We start from the raw sequence: 13395 nt of genomic DNA, 5'->3' as shown, positions 1-13395 counted from the left end.
ACAAGATGCTGTGACAACCGCTTTTTAAACAAGGCCAGATGAATACTCAAAGGGACATGGCAGGCAATAGACTGAACTTAGGCTATTTAGGATGGGGGGCAGGGATTCTCACCCTCACACCCTGCCTGTGAACCTCCCCAGGGCACTGCTCTGAATTGGGTCGGTTTTTGGTTCGCATGCCCTTCTCCCCGCTTACCGGCGACTGGGACGGCGTCAGAGGGGCGATGCTGCAGCTTTCGTTGTGGAGTCTGGGAGAGTTTTGGGGAGACGGGGTGCGGGATCGTTCTCCGTTTGCACCTGGCGGATAAGAAGAGATAGCAAGGGAAGTAGGTTTGCGAAAGCCCCTGTCCTGGTCACCAAGAATGAGTGGGAATCTCCCTCGAGGTGACTAGGAAGGGAAGCATTTATTTTTAATCATATCAGCTCTTTGCTTTGTGTCAGGCTCCTCATTTGCAGGGCTGAAAGGGAAGTCTGAAAGGAATAAAGGAAGCTGCCACAGATACAGAGTCAGACCATTGGTTGATCTAGGAAGAACCACACCGTTCAAAGCACATTTGATGCCAGTTTAAAGCACATGAACTTCATCCAAAGAATCCAGGGAATTTAACCCTTATTAAAAACTACCCTTAATCTGGGTAGTTTAACCCTGGCAGAGTTACAGTTCCTACCACCCTTAGCAAATTACAGCTTCCAGGATTATTTGGGAGGAATTTGTTGTGCGTTTTACTATTGCCTGCACACTGACGCCAAGGTCTCAAGCAGGGGCTTTTTAGCCCTAACTGTAGATGCCACCAGGGATGATGATGATGTTAATAATAATAATAATAGTGGTAGTAATAATAATAATTTATTTATTTATACCCCACCCATCTAGCTGGGTTTCCCCAGCCACTCTGGCCGGCTCCCAACAGAATATTAAAAACACAATAAAACATCACACATAAAAACTTCCCTAAACAGGGTTGCCTTCAGATGTCTTCTAAAAGTCAGATGGTTGCTTATCTCCTTGACATCTGATGGGAGGGCATTCCACGATACGATATGATACGATAATCTTTATTGTCATTGTCCCATACAGAACAAGGAAATTGAAAAAATCTACATCAGACATTCAAAACCCAACAAGCCTGCTATCCCAGCTATCCCAGCCTGGTTAACCCCCTAAAAACTCTGATACCCCATAATTAAATACAATATATTCCCATAGAGACTACCTTACACTGCGTTTAAAACCAAAATCTCATTTGGATAAAAACTGTTTCTCAGGCGGCTAGTCCTAGTCTTTATAACCCTGGACCTTCTTCCAGAAGGCAGAAGCTGAAAGAGATCATTTCTGGGGTGCGCACTGTCCTGTGCTACCTCTGCAGCTTTCTTATGGTACCTGGAAGTGTAGATTTGATTCAAGGTGGGAAGAGTGCACCCAGTTATTCTCTCCGCAGTCTTTACAACCCTGGACAGCATTGTTTTTTCCCTGACCGTGCAGCTCACACACACAGATCATAAGTTAATACACTCTCAGAGGCACAGGACCAGGGAATCCTCCACACCTGCCCACCCCCTGTCCCCCCAAAACAATACTTCTGTCTTCAACTTCAAAATACTTTATCCCTGAGCAAGTATGGATAGCAGCACTCTGTATTTCCCTAGAATGAACACAATAGTTCAAACTCCAAAACTTCTGTCATCTTCCAAAAGACTTTGGAGCTTTTGGAAATAAGGGCTCGCCCATACTGTTCTTTAATGTGGATAGTAAGCCTCCTATACCTCCATGGGGGTGTTAGGGGAGTGGTAGTACCTCTGGTGAGGGACTCATCCTGCTCCTTCTGAGGTATTTTGTCCACATCTGGTTGCCACCCTGCACTCAGCTCTTACCTGTGGCTCCTAGAAGATTTCAGCATGTGACAGTGGCCACACCTTGAGAATGGCCAAACTGGGTAGCCAATGGGTTTCAACAGTGGTTTTCTTTTTTAAAAAAAAACCACACATAATTTTTTATTTGATTTTACAAGTATAAAATTATAAAGATAACATAACACATATTCACAGTTAAGAGATTTCTCTGAATCTCCGGACTTCCCACCATCCCCTCCATGGGTTCTGTTATTAAATCTTTTCTACTGCATCTTTTTCTATACTCCATATTTTTTATATATATAAAAACTTCATTATCTGCATAATACCCATTACATTACAAGTGTTATTGCAATTCTGCTAATGTTTTCATCTGTTTACAGTGGTCTCCAAGACAAATTACAACCCCCCTCCCATTCCTTGTTAAAGTTTTGGTCTTCTCGGTTCCTGAGCTTTCCGGTCAATTTTGCCATTTCGGCAGAGTCCAACAGTTTGATTTGCCATTCTTCTCTAGTAGGGGCTTTATCTTCTTTCCACCTCTGGGCTAATAGCATCCATGCTGCTGTCGTTGCATACATAAAAAGTTTTTTTCTACTCCCTTGGACTATCAGCACCTAGAATGGTGACTTGAACGCTGGCCAGGGGTTCAACGGGCAACACTGGTCTCTGTCCCTCTTTCCTTCCCTCCTTCCTCTGATGCCCTCTTCCATCTCTGCCACACAAAGGCTTGCACGGCTGTTTGTTGCAGCAGCGCTGCCAAGCTCCTGAGGCGAATGGTGCCTCTGGGGCTGGCCAGCGGGTGCTGGTTGCCAGGAGCAAAGACAACTCAGAGTAAGCAAGCAAGCGGCTGAGGGACCCGAGCCAGCCAGTCTGCCAAAGCCACTTCCACCCTGCAAAGGAGGTGGCGTTGCGGGCGTCACATCCCCACCACGCCTGTGGCGGCTGGAGCTCAGCCTCTGCGCGATTGAGGGAATCCCCGACCGTGTCACCCCCTGGCTAGCCAATTGGCTGGCTTGGGGGGCGTGGCCTGCCCTATTTAAGGCAGGCATGGCTGTAGAGCAGCGGTTCTCAACCTGTGGGTCCCCAAATGTTGTTGGACTACAACTCCCATCATCCCTGAGCTCTGGCCTTGCTAGATAGGGGTGATGGGAGTTGTAGTTCAACATCTGGGGACCCACAAGTTGAGAAAGGCTGCTGTAGAGGGAAGTGAGCGGCAGATGAGGCTCGTCCACCTTGGAAGGGAGCCCATCTAGGAGAAGGAAGATTCTGGTCCTCAACCTCTCCTGCCAGTGAAGTCTGACCTGGAACCACCTATACGGCCTAGGACCCTCATCCCTATGGGACCGCCTCTCCTGGGATGTCCTACGGAGGACCTTACGGTCTTCAAATAAAAACATCTTGGAGGTCCTGGGCCACAGGGAGGTTAGGCTGGCCTCAACCAGAGCCAGGGCTTTTTCGGCTGTGGCCCCGATCTGGTGGAACGCTTTGTCACAAGAGACTAGAGCCCTGCGGGAGTTGACATCTTTCTGCAGGGCCTGCAAGACAGAGCTGTTCCACCAGGCCTTGGGCCAAGGCACAGTCTGACCCCCCTCCTTTGGTAATCCTCACAGAACTCTAGCCCAATGGTTGCCATTAATTTGATTTTGAATAGATTTTAGAATGAATTGATTTTAGAATGCATTTCAATTAATTGATTGTGATTCTATGTAAACTGTGTTACTTTTATTGTTGTTAGCCACTCTGAGCCTGGCTTTGGCTGGGGAGGGCGGGATATAAATAAATTATTATTATTATTATTATTATTATTATTATTATTATTATTAAGCCAGGAAGGTCTTTGCCACTTGGATGCCCAAATGTGCAAACTGGTTCTTTTGCTCTGTTGAAATCAATAGGACTCAAGCTGCAATTAAGAAACCTCAAGCCTGGAAAAAAGGAGGGATATCTGTGTGTGTGTGTGTGTGGTGTTGCAGACTGCAATTTTCCAAGAAGGGGACTCTGCTCCAGCCCAAGAGAGGCGGGTATCGTTCTCTACGCTATCTGAAGCAAACATGCCTCTGGCTTTGCTGTCAACTTTTCCCTTTTCTTGTGAGGAATCCTATTCGGAATAAGGGAATTCCCTTAACAAAAGGGGGGACATTGACAGCTATGCGTGGTGTTCGTGCGGATTGGAGCCCTGGGTGTGCTGGACGCCTCGTCTCACCCACGCAATGCGCGCTTAATGAGACAGACATGTCTCCATCCCGTCGGCGCATAGACCGCACTCCCCTGCGCCGCAGATGGTTCCAATTAGGGGATGGAGTTAATTGCTCCCCCCCCCCCATCACTGCTGCCCCGTTCCAGGCCAGAAGTATGGCTTCTTGGCTGACAGGATCCAGCTGTTGGTTCAGGAGAGAGGAGGAGAAGGAGGAGGTAGTGGAGGGCAAGGCTTCTGAGATCCCTAGCAGCGAGGGCCTCTCTCAGAGCTGGAAGGGGGCTGGGGGGCACTGGTTCAGATCTCAAGGCCTCCTTTGACAAGGCTGGTCTGCCCAGGTACTTGCCAAACACACCCTAAGAGGAGCGCGGCTGGATCAGGCCAAGCGGCCAATCTCGCCTGGCATCCTGTCCTGGCAGGGGCCACAGGGTGTGTAGCCCAAAACTACGCAAGAAGAGCCTGCAAGATCAAGCCAATGGCCAGCAATGACCAGCATTTTTCATAATTATCTTTAAATAAATTAACATTCTTAGAAGTCATATTCACCCCCAGGTATTTTACCTTCTTTACCAATGTTAAATCTGTCTCCTTCTGAAACCTTTCTCTCTCAATCGGGGTCAGATTTCCCCCCAAAAAACTTTAGTTTTTGTCTTGTTTAACTTAAATCCTGCCACTTGACCAAAATCCTGGATTAGTTCTAGTGCCCTCTTGGTGCTAGCTATTGGCTCCTGTAATGTCAAAACAAGGTCATCTGCAAAAGCTTTAAGTTTGTAATGTTTAACTCCGACCTGAATACCCTGTATCAAGTGGTCCCTTCTTATCATGATTAGCAAAACTTCCAGGATTGAAATAAAAAGTAATGGGGAAATTGGGCAGCCTTGTCGTGTCCCTTTCTCAAGCTCGGGGGTCGCATAACTAGTTATGCGACAAGCCAATGGCCTCTCTAATTCGGCATCCCTCCAACATTTCTCCAATGACAAAAGGGACATCCAAAGGAAAAGCGGGACGTTCTGGGATCAAATCAGAAACCACTTCTGTAAATCCAGGACTGTCCCTGGGAAATAGGGACACCAACCACATGCCTCAAAGGGAAACCCGCAAGCCGGATTCGAACACAAGAGCCCTCTAACTTCCCATGGTTTCCAGCAACTGGAATTCAGGAGCATTGCTGTCTCTGTGGAGGCAGAGCAGAGCCATCATAGCTAGGAGCCATCGATAGCCCTCTCCTCCTCCATGTATTTGTCTAATCCTCTTCTAAAGCCATCCAAGTTGGTGGCCATCACTGCCTCCTGTGGCAGGGAGTTCCACAGTCTATCTGCTCTGAGTGAGGAAATATTTCATTTGGTCTGCCCTGAATGTCCCAACATTCAGCTCCATCCGACGCCCATGAGTTCCTCTGTTATGAGAGAGGGAGAAAACCCCTTTGTTGTCCAACTTCCTCCAGACACGTATATGCAGCAGCCAGACTGGTGACTGGGAACGGCTGCTGAGACCACGTAACACCGGTCTTGAAAGACCTTCATTGGCTCCCAGTACATTTCTGAGCACAATTCAAAGTGTTGGTGCTGACCTTTAAAGCCCTAAATGGCCTTGGCCCAGTAGACCTGAAGGAGAGTCTCCACCCCCATCGTTCTACCCGGACACTGAGGTCCAGCACCGAGGGCCTTCTGGCGGTTCCCTCATTGCGAGAAGCCAAGTTACAGGGAACCAGGCAGAGGGCCTTCTTGGTAGTGGCACCCGCCCTGTGGAACGCCCTCCCATCAGATGTCTAGGCAATAAACAACTACCAGACTTTTAGAAGACATCTGAAAACAGCCCTCTTTAGGGAAGCTTTTCATGTTTGATGCATTACTGTATTTTAATATTTTGTTGGAAGCTGCCCATAGTGGCTGGGGAAGCCCAGCCAGATGGGCGGGGTATAAATAATAAATTATTATTATTGTCAGGGGTTCAGGAGCAGAGGCACAGGGAGGAGAGGAGATGGAGAGCGAGGGGGAGGAATCCAAGGGGAGCGTAGGAGAAGAGGACAGTGGACCGAGGGATTCCACGAGCCTCTCCAGCGAATCGGAAGATTCACAGAAGGGGGCGCCAGTGGCCAGGGGTAGGGGGTTCCCAAGGGGAACGCCCCAGGAGCAAGGGGGCAGCAGAGACTCCCAGAGCAGTAGTTGGAAATCAGGACCAGCTTCCCCACCAGAGCAGAGTGGGGGGGAAGAGTCCCAAGGATCGGGGCCAGTGCATTCCCCACCAGGGAGAGAAGATAAAGCAGGGCTGACCACACCTCCATCGGAGAGTCAGACAACGGAGGGGAGGTCAGATCTGGCCAGTATCCCAGAAGAGGGAAGCAGTGACAGAAGTAGTGTAACGGTCAGGAGGAAGGTCACTGGGTTGGCGCGAGAGGCAAGTTCAAATGTACAGGAGCGCGGGACAGCAGAGAATGAGGATTGGGAACCGGGTCCTAAAGCCCGCCGGAGGGAGGGGGAGGAGCTAAGCGACTCAGCGTCGGAAGAGTCCAGAAAGGGCAATGCCCCAGCGGGCAGGAGGACCCAGAGGAGGAGAGAGCAGCGTAAAAGGTGGAGCAGGGCTAGGATCTTAAACTGGTGTCATAGGGGAGGAGACTCAGACGGTACTTCGCCGGTCTAGGCTTTAAGACGTAGAGCTGCGCGCTACGGCTTTGAAATGGAAACTAATCCTCAATAAAGACTTTTGTACATAACGACAGCCTAGCATTGGTCCTCTGTGAGCTGGGACCTAGAGGCAGCTCTGACAATTATTATTATTATTATTATTATTATTATTATTATTATTATTATTATTTTGCCTCTCACTAGCCTTTTCTCCAAAAAGTCCCCAAACTTCAACCTTTTCCCCTACAGGAGTAGCTCCATTTCCTTGACCATTCTGGTTGCCCCACGTTGGCAAAGGCAGAGACAGACAGTATTTTCTTTATATACGGTATAACCAAAGATTACCATCCCTTTAAAGTAGGCCCCCTCTATCCTTCCCAGACCACCAACATCCTGAGAAGGACAACTTTTGAGAGAGTTACTCCATCGCAGCTCCTGGCTCAACGTCTGGAGAAGCAAGTTGTTTTAAAAGGTTTGGGTTTTATGAGCCTGTCAAAGATGGGTGTTTTTTTTTTGTCCCTTTCCAAATACAGCTCCAGAGATTAGTCACAGCAACTCTCGCTGTGAAGAATCAGCAACTGGAGAGACACGACACCAGACCCTTCTCTCCGATTCCCTAAGTGGCTTTTTCTGTCTCGGTTGCCTGTCATGTTAATATTTCATCTTGTACAAAAAATAGACAGAAACCAGCCAGGATTTTGAAATGAAACCAACATGTTCTCAGAGAAGGCTCTTTACCCAGATCTTCTTACTTGAGCGTATTGGGGGGGGGGGGGTGGAAGGGAAGAAATGAAAGAGGCACTCTGCCGAAATGAAAACAAATAGCTGCTTTGGGATCAAAGCCGCTGGAACTGAGCTCACGCAGCAAACAGGATGCCTCGCAAAACGGTACACAAATTCTTAGGAAACAATAACATCACGGGTGTAAATTATAAATCATGCCACAGGTAAGTTGAAACGTGCCCTCAGCCTCCTCTGTGCGAAAGGAATTGCAATTACGTACGCAGGCAATCCCAACACATCCCCAAGAAAAGTGGAACGGTCACTGGCATAAGAAGAGCCTGCAGGATCAGGCCAAGGGCTCTTCTAGTCCAGCATCCTGACCTCACAGATGCCTGTGAGAAACCTGCAAGCAGGATTCGAACGCAAGAGCCACTCTCCCCTCTGGTGGTTTCTACCCCTGCTACCTCCAGCTGTGGGGGCACAACAGAGCCATTATGGTTAGTAACCATCCATCGCCCTCTCCTCCTCCATGAACATGTCTAATCCTCTTCAAAAGCCACCGCAGTTGGCGGCCATCCCTGCATCCTGTGGCAGGGAGTTCCACAGTTTAACAATGTGCTGCATGAAGAACGGTGGCTACATTCTGCGTCTCCTGTCAGAGGATCTGGGCTTCCCATTGGGGCAGCTGGTTGGCCACAGTGAGAAGGTAGAAAAGGAAAAAGGTAAAGGACCCCTGGGTGGTTAAGTCCCGTGAAATACACTCAGAGTTGAGTGTGAATTTCATGCTCTTTATTCAGCTCATAGTAGCAATGAATGAAACTTTCCCCAAAATGTCTAGCTCTATATACATTATTTACACAATGGGCCCCTCATGATTGGCTAATTCAGAGCTGCTCCTGCAGGCCAATCAGGTTGCGGATTCACCTCCTCCAGAGGCCTGATTGGCTGCTCCTGCAAGCCAATCAGGTTGCTGATTCACTTCCACCTGGAGCTGGATTGGGTGGCTCCTGCAGACCAATCAGACTGCTGCATTCTGGATCCTATTGTTCTAGGATTCAGCTCAGTACATAACATCCTGTTAAAGGCAACTATGGGGTAGCAGGGCTCATCTTGCTTTCATACCATGCTGGCGTCTGTCCACAGACAGCTTTCCAGGTCATGTGGCCAGCAGGACTAAACTGCTTCTGGCACAATGGGTCACCGTGACAAGTGCCAGAGCGCACGGAGATGCCGTTTACCTTCCCGCCACAGCAGTACCTATTTATCTACTTGCACTGGTGTGCTTTCAAACTGCTAGGTTGGCAGGAGCGGGGACAGGGCAATGGGAGCTCACCCCGTTGCACGGATTCAAACCGCCGATCTTCTGATCGGCAAGCCCAAGAGGCTCTGTGGTTTAGACCACAACGCCACCCGTGCCCCTTTTCCCACAGTGAGAACAGGAGGCTGGGCTAGATTACATGATCCAGAAGCACTCTGCTTCCACAGGAATTCCATAAGGTGCCTAAAATATGCAAATAAGTCTCACTTCTTTAATTTTGGATATTTTTTTCTGCTTTTGCTGATCATGGGGAGCGGGCAAGGTCAGCGTGCTTATTGCCTCATACTCTCTGACACATGGAAATCCATTTTGACGCCTCTTTAACTTTTGAGATATCAGCATGGGCTTCCTGCACACTTTCTGAGCAAATCTGAGCTTTTATATAGGCTAGAATATAAAAAGGGGATTTTTAAAAAACATATGAATTCTAACAAAGGTCTGTATAGTTAAAACTATGGTTTTCCTTGTAGTGATATACATATGGAAGTGAGAGCTGGAACTTAAAGAAGGTTGATTGCCGAAGAATTTATGCTTTTGAATTCTGGTGCTGGAGGAGACTCTTGAGAGACCCATGGACTGCAAGAAGATTAAACTTCTCCATTCTTAAGGAAATCAGCCCTGAGTGCTCACTGGAAGGACAGATCCTGAAGCTTAGGCTCCAAGACTTTGGCCACCTCATGAGAAGAGAAGACTCCCTGGAAAAGACCCTGATGCTGGGAAAGATGGAGGGCACAAGGAGAAGGGGACAACAGAGGATGAGATGGTGGGACAGTGTTTTGGAAGCTACCAGCATGAGTTTGACCAAACTGCGGGAGGCAGTGGAAGACAGGAGTGCCTGGCGTGCTCTGGTCCAGGGGGTCACAATGATGCGGACACAACTAAACAACTAAACAACAACAACATGAATTCTGATTTGGATTGTGTAGTTCTTCAAGAGGACTGGTTCCCTCTCTGTCTGTCTCACTCTCACACACACTGCCAACACAAAGACCACAATCTGGATCAAGACCCTAGGTGTAGACAGAAGGGCTTTGCACCTTTGTCCATCTTTGCTCCCCCAGCAAAAAGGTCAAATTGAAATCCCTGGAGTTGTGTTTTTATTGGTTTTTTTTAGGAAAGGAGCCTGAAAAATAAGTCAGAAGGTGGGTTGATATTCTCTCAACACATTCTGAAGCGCCGTCTATGAAGCAACTTCTTTGTTTTGCCTCTGGCTATTCTGCAGTAATCCCCAATCCCAACATCGTTGTAGAAGTGACATTTATCAATTCCTCAGAAAGTTCAGGAACGCAACACAGCTAAGGCTGCCAATTCAAAACATGTTCGAAACAACAACGTGTTATCTTTCCTTCTTCCTTGGCCTTGGACAGAACTCCCACCCAGTGCATTGGTAAGTAACAGCGAGGTGATGTAAGATTACCAGGTCTAGTGTCTACTGCCCTCTGAGGCAGTAGAGAAATTGTCTTCACCCTCTTCAGAGATTTGGAAAGTGGTACCCAGGTCATCTGCCCACCACCCACCTTCTTTTATTTTTCCAGGCTGAATATGCCCAGTTTTCCCATATCACTGATTATCTTCCAGTATTTCTTACCGATCTGGAGAGTGTGCATTGCTGGTTCCACAAGCGTTGACATCTTCACATCCCTTTTCTGGCTGAAAGACAGACAGAACATCCCAATCAAATTGCCCTCTGATTTATTTATTTTAAAAGATTTTGTTGAAGTAAATAAAGCAAACCAATTTAATAAAAACAATAGAAGTACAAAAAGGCAGCAAAGCATATACAAAAATGATTTAATATTAGGTGGGTGAAGTACTTGAAACCATCAAGGAAGCCAAATTTCATGTGGAGAGGTTGTCCTGTGTGCATTTCTTGTAGATAAGATAAAATCCCAACAAGCAGCAATGAATTTTTCAGGGTTCTCCAAGCCTTTATTTGTTCCAGCTAATGCTAAACTCCACACATGGACTACTGCAATGCGCTCTACATGGGGCTACCTTTGAAGGTGACCCGGAAACTGCAATTAATCCAGAATGCGACAGCTGGACTGGTGACTGGGAGTGGCCGCCGGGACCACATAACACCGGTTCTGAGAGATCTGCATTGGCTCCCAGTATGTTTCCGAGCACAATTCAAAGTGTTGGCGCTGACCTTTAAAGCCCTAAATGGCCTCGGTCCTGTATACCTGAAGGAGCATCTCCACCCCATCGTTCAGCCCGGACACTGAGATCCAGCGCCGAGGGCCTTCTGGCGGTTCCCTCATTGCGAGAAGTAAGGTTACAGGGAACCAGACAGAGGGCCTTCTCGGTAGTGGCGCCTGCCCTGTGGAACGCCCTCCCACCAGATGTCAAGGCAATAAACAACTATTTTACTTTTAAAAGACAACTGAAGGCAGCCCTCTTTAGGGAAGTTTTTAATGTCTGATGCTGTACTGTTTTTAATATTCAGTTGGAAGCTGCCCAGAGTGGCTGGAGAAACCCAGCCAGATGGGCGGGGTATAAATAAATTATTATTATTATTATTATTATTATTATTATTATTATTATTATTATTATATTTTACACCATGCATCAGTTGCCCAGACTGAAAGTCCCCGTCGCCCCACAGCCGTGTAAGTCCCCTCCTTTCCAGGGCTTTTCCCAAGCCTGTGTGCAGCCAACCTCTCCTCCACCCTCTTCACTCCTCTCCTGGTTCTGGGAGACCAAGAGGGAGGGGAGCTGGTCACAAGAGAGGGGGAGACACCTTGATGACTTCTTCAGCAGCCTGACTCCTCTCTGCCTCTTGGCCTCCCTCCTCTCCTGCTTCAGCTTCTGCCTCTGGTTCTGGACTTCTCTCTGCCACAGAGTCTCCCTGCTCACAGAGCCCTGTTATCCCTTCAGCTTCTGATACCTCCTCTTCCCAGTCTTCTCTCTCATCTCCATCGGACCACTCATCATCGTCCCACTACCAATACCCAGGCTCTGAGCCTTGTTCCCTTGGTGGTTCCTCAGCTGGTTCCTTCCTCCCACCATTCGTCTGTGTCCAGCCAGTCCATGGCATCTGATGATGATGATGATGATGATATTCATACATACATACATACCCCGCCCATCTGGCTGGGTTTCCCTAGCCCCTCCATGTGGCTCCAAACAGAATATTAAAAACACAATAAAACACCAAACATTAGAAACTTCCCTAAACACGGCTGCCTTCAGATGTCTTCTAAATGTCAGATTGTTGTTTATTTCCTTGAAAACTGGTAGGAGGGCATTCCACAGGGCAGGTGCCACCACCGAGAAGGCCCTCTGCCTGATTCCCTGTAGCTTCACTTCTCGCATGGAGGGAACCGCCAGAAGGCCCTTCGAAGCTGGAGCTAAGTGTCTGGGCTGAACGATGGGGGTGAAGATGCTCCTTCAGGATGGTAATGTTGCTGAGATGCCATTATGCTGGCAGACCTCTCTGAACACCCCACTGCCCGCCCTCAGAAGGCAACATCACGCCAAGCCCATCAATATGTGTTGCTTGCTGGCAAATACGTATTATTTTTCGTCACAGCCCACGCACTCCATACACTGCATATTTCAGAACGCTCTATTCATGCTGCAGTGGTCTGAAGACTCCTAGTGTTGGTAACCTCAAGGCGCTCTATGTGGGGCTGTCATTGAGTTTGGTTCGGAAGCTCCAGCTGGTGCAGAATGCTGCAGCCAAATTGCTGACGGGGGCACCTGCCCAACAACATGTGTTGCCATTGTGAAAACAGCTGCCCACTTCCAGTCATGCCACGTTCAAGGTCCTTCTCTTAATTTACAACGCCCTGAACAACTTGGGTCCAGGGATTTCCTGAGCCTTTTCATCCCAGAGCGAATCCTGAGATTCTCTGCAGGAGCGTCACTGGCCATCCCTCAAGCAAGGCTCGTTTGACAGCAAGAAGAAACCAAGACTTTAGTGCCATCACCTCAGAGTTGTGGAATACTCTGCAAATAGAGATTTGGAAGGCACCTTCCGTTTTAAATTCTAAATTGCCTGCTGACAATTTTTCTATTCTGCTAGGCCCATGCAGGCAATTAAGGAAACATATTTCCACAAAGGCTAATTGACGTCTGTTTTTAACTTCTAAAGTATGTTTTTATCGCATGGTTTTAATTTGGAATATTGTTTATGAAAGACATATTTTTAACAACATATAAAATGTAATAAACTGAAGTCCAACAGAATATGACGCACACCGGAAAGAGCTTTGGTGATTAGCAGCCATTGCGAAAGGTGGGTGAGATGTGATATTGAACATCTGTCTCAGGTGGGGATGTGCGTTGACCACAAAATTTGGTTCTTTTTCTTCTTTGGCAATCACTCGTAGCTGAGTAAGATTGTCTTCCTTGAACACGGTCTTAACCATGGGTAGGCAAACTAAGGCTGGATGCGGCCCAATTGCCTTCTAAATCCGTCCCATGGACGGTCTGGGAATCAGTGTGTTTTTACATGAGTAGAATGTGTGCTTTTATTTAAAATGCATCTCTGGGTTATTTGTGGGGCATAGGAATTTGTTTATTTATTTATTTTCAAAATATAGTCCAGCCCCCCACAAGGTCTGAGGGACAGTGGACCAGCCCCCGGCTGAAAAATTTGCTGACCCCTGGTCTTAACAGTAAGTCTGTAAGTGACTGTGGAGGCCAATTCTGGATCCACACATCCTTCCACAGTGGGGACA

The 13395-nt window shown here is 47.8% G+C and overlaps 1 protein-coding gene across 1 annotated transcript in view; it reads right to left on the bottom strand.

The window, feature by feature from the left end:
- HSPA12B (heat shock protein family A (Hsp70) member 12B) overlaps positions 1 to 13395 on the bottom strand; it is a 58292-nt gene that overhangs the window by 37709 nt on the left and 7188 nt on the right. The window contains exons 2-3 of the mRNA XM_079990845.1: positions 10299 to 10360; positions 197 to 297 (exon numbers count right to left, since the gene is read on the bottom strand). Of these exons, the coding sequence (XP_079846971.1) occupies positions 197 to 297; positions 10299 to 10341 (144 nt within the window). The 5' untranslated portion in view covers positions 10342 to 10360. The remainder of the gene's footprint in view (positions 1 to 196; positions 298 to 10298; positions 10361 to 13395) is intronic.

The sequence above is a fragment of the Podarcis cretensis genome (assembly GCF_951804945.1).
Source record: "Podarcis cretensis genome assembly, chromosome: 9".
In the NCBI taxonomy this organism is placed as follows: Eukaryota; Metazoa; Chordata; class Lepidosauria; order Squamata; family Lacertidae; genus Podarcis; species Podarcis cretensis.
This window is presented reverse-complemented; position numbering and strand designations above follow the sequence as displayed.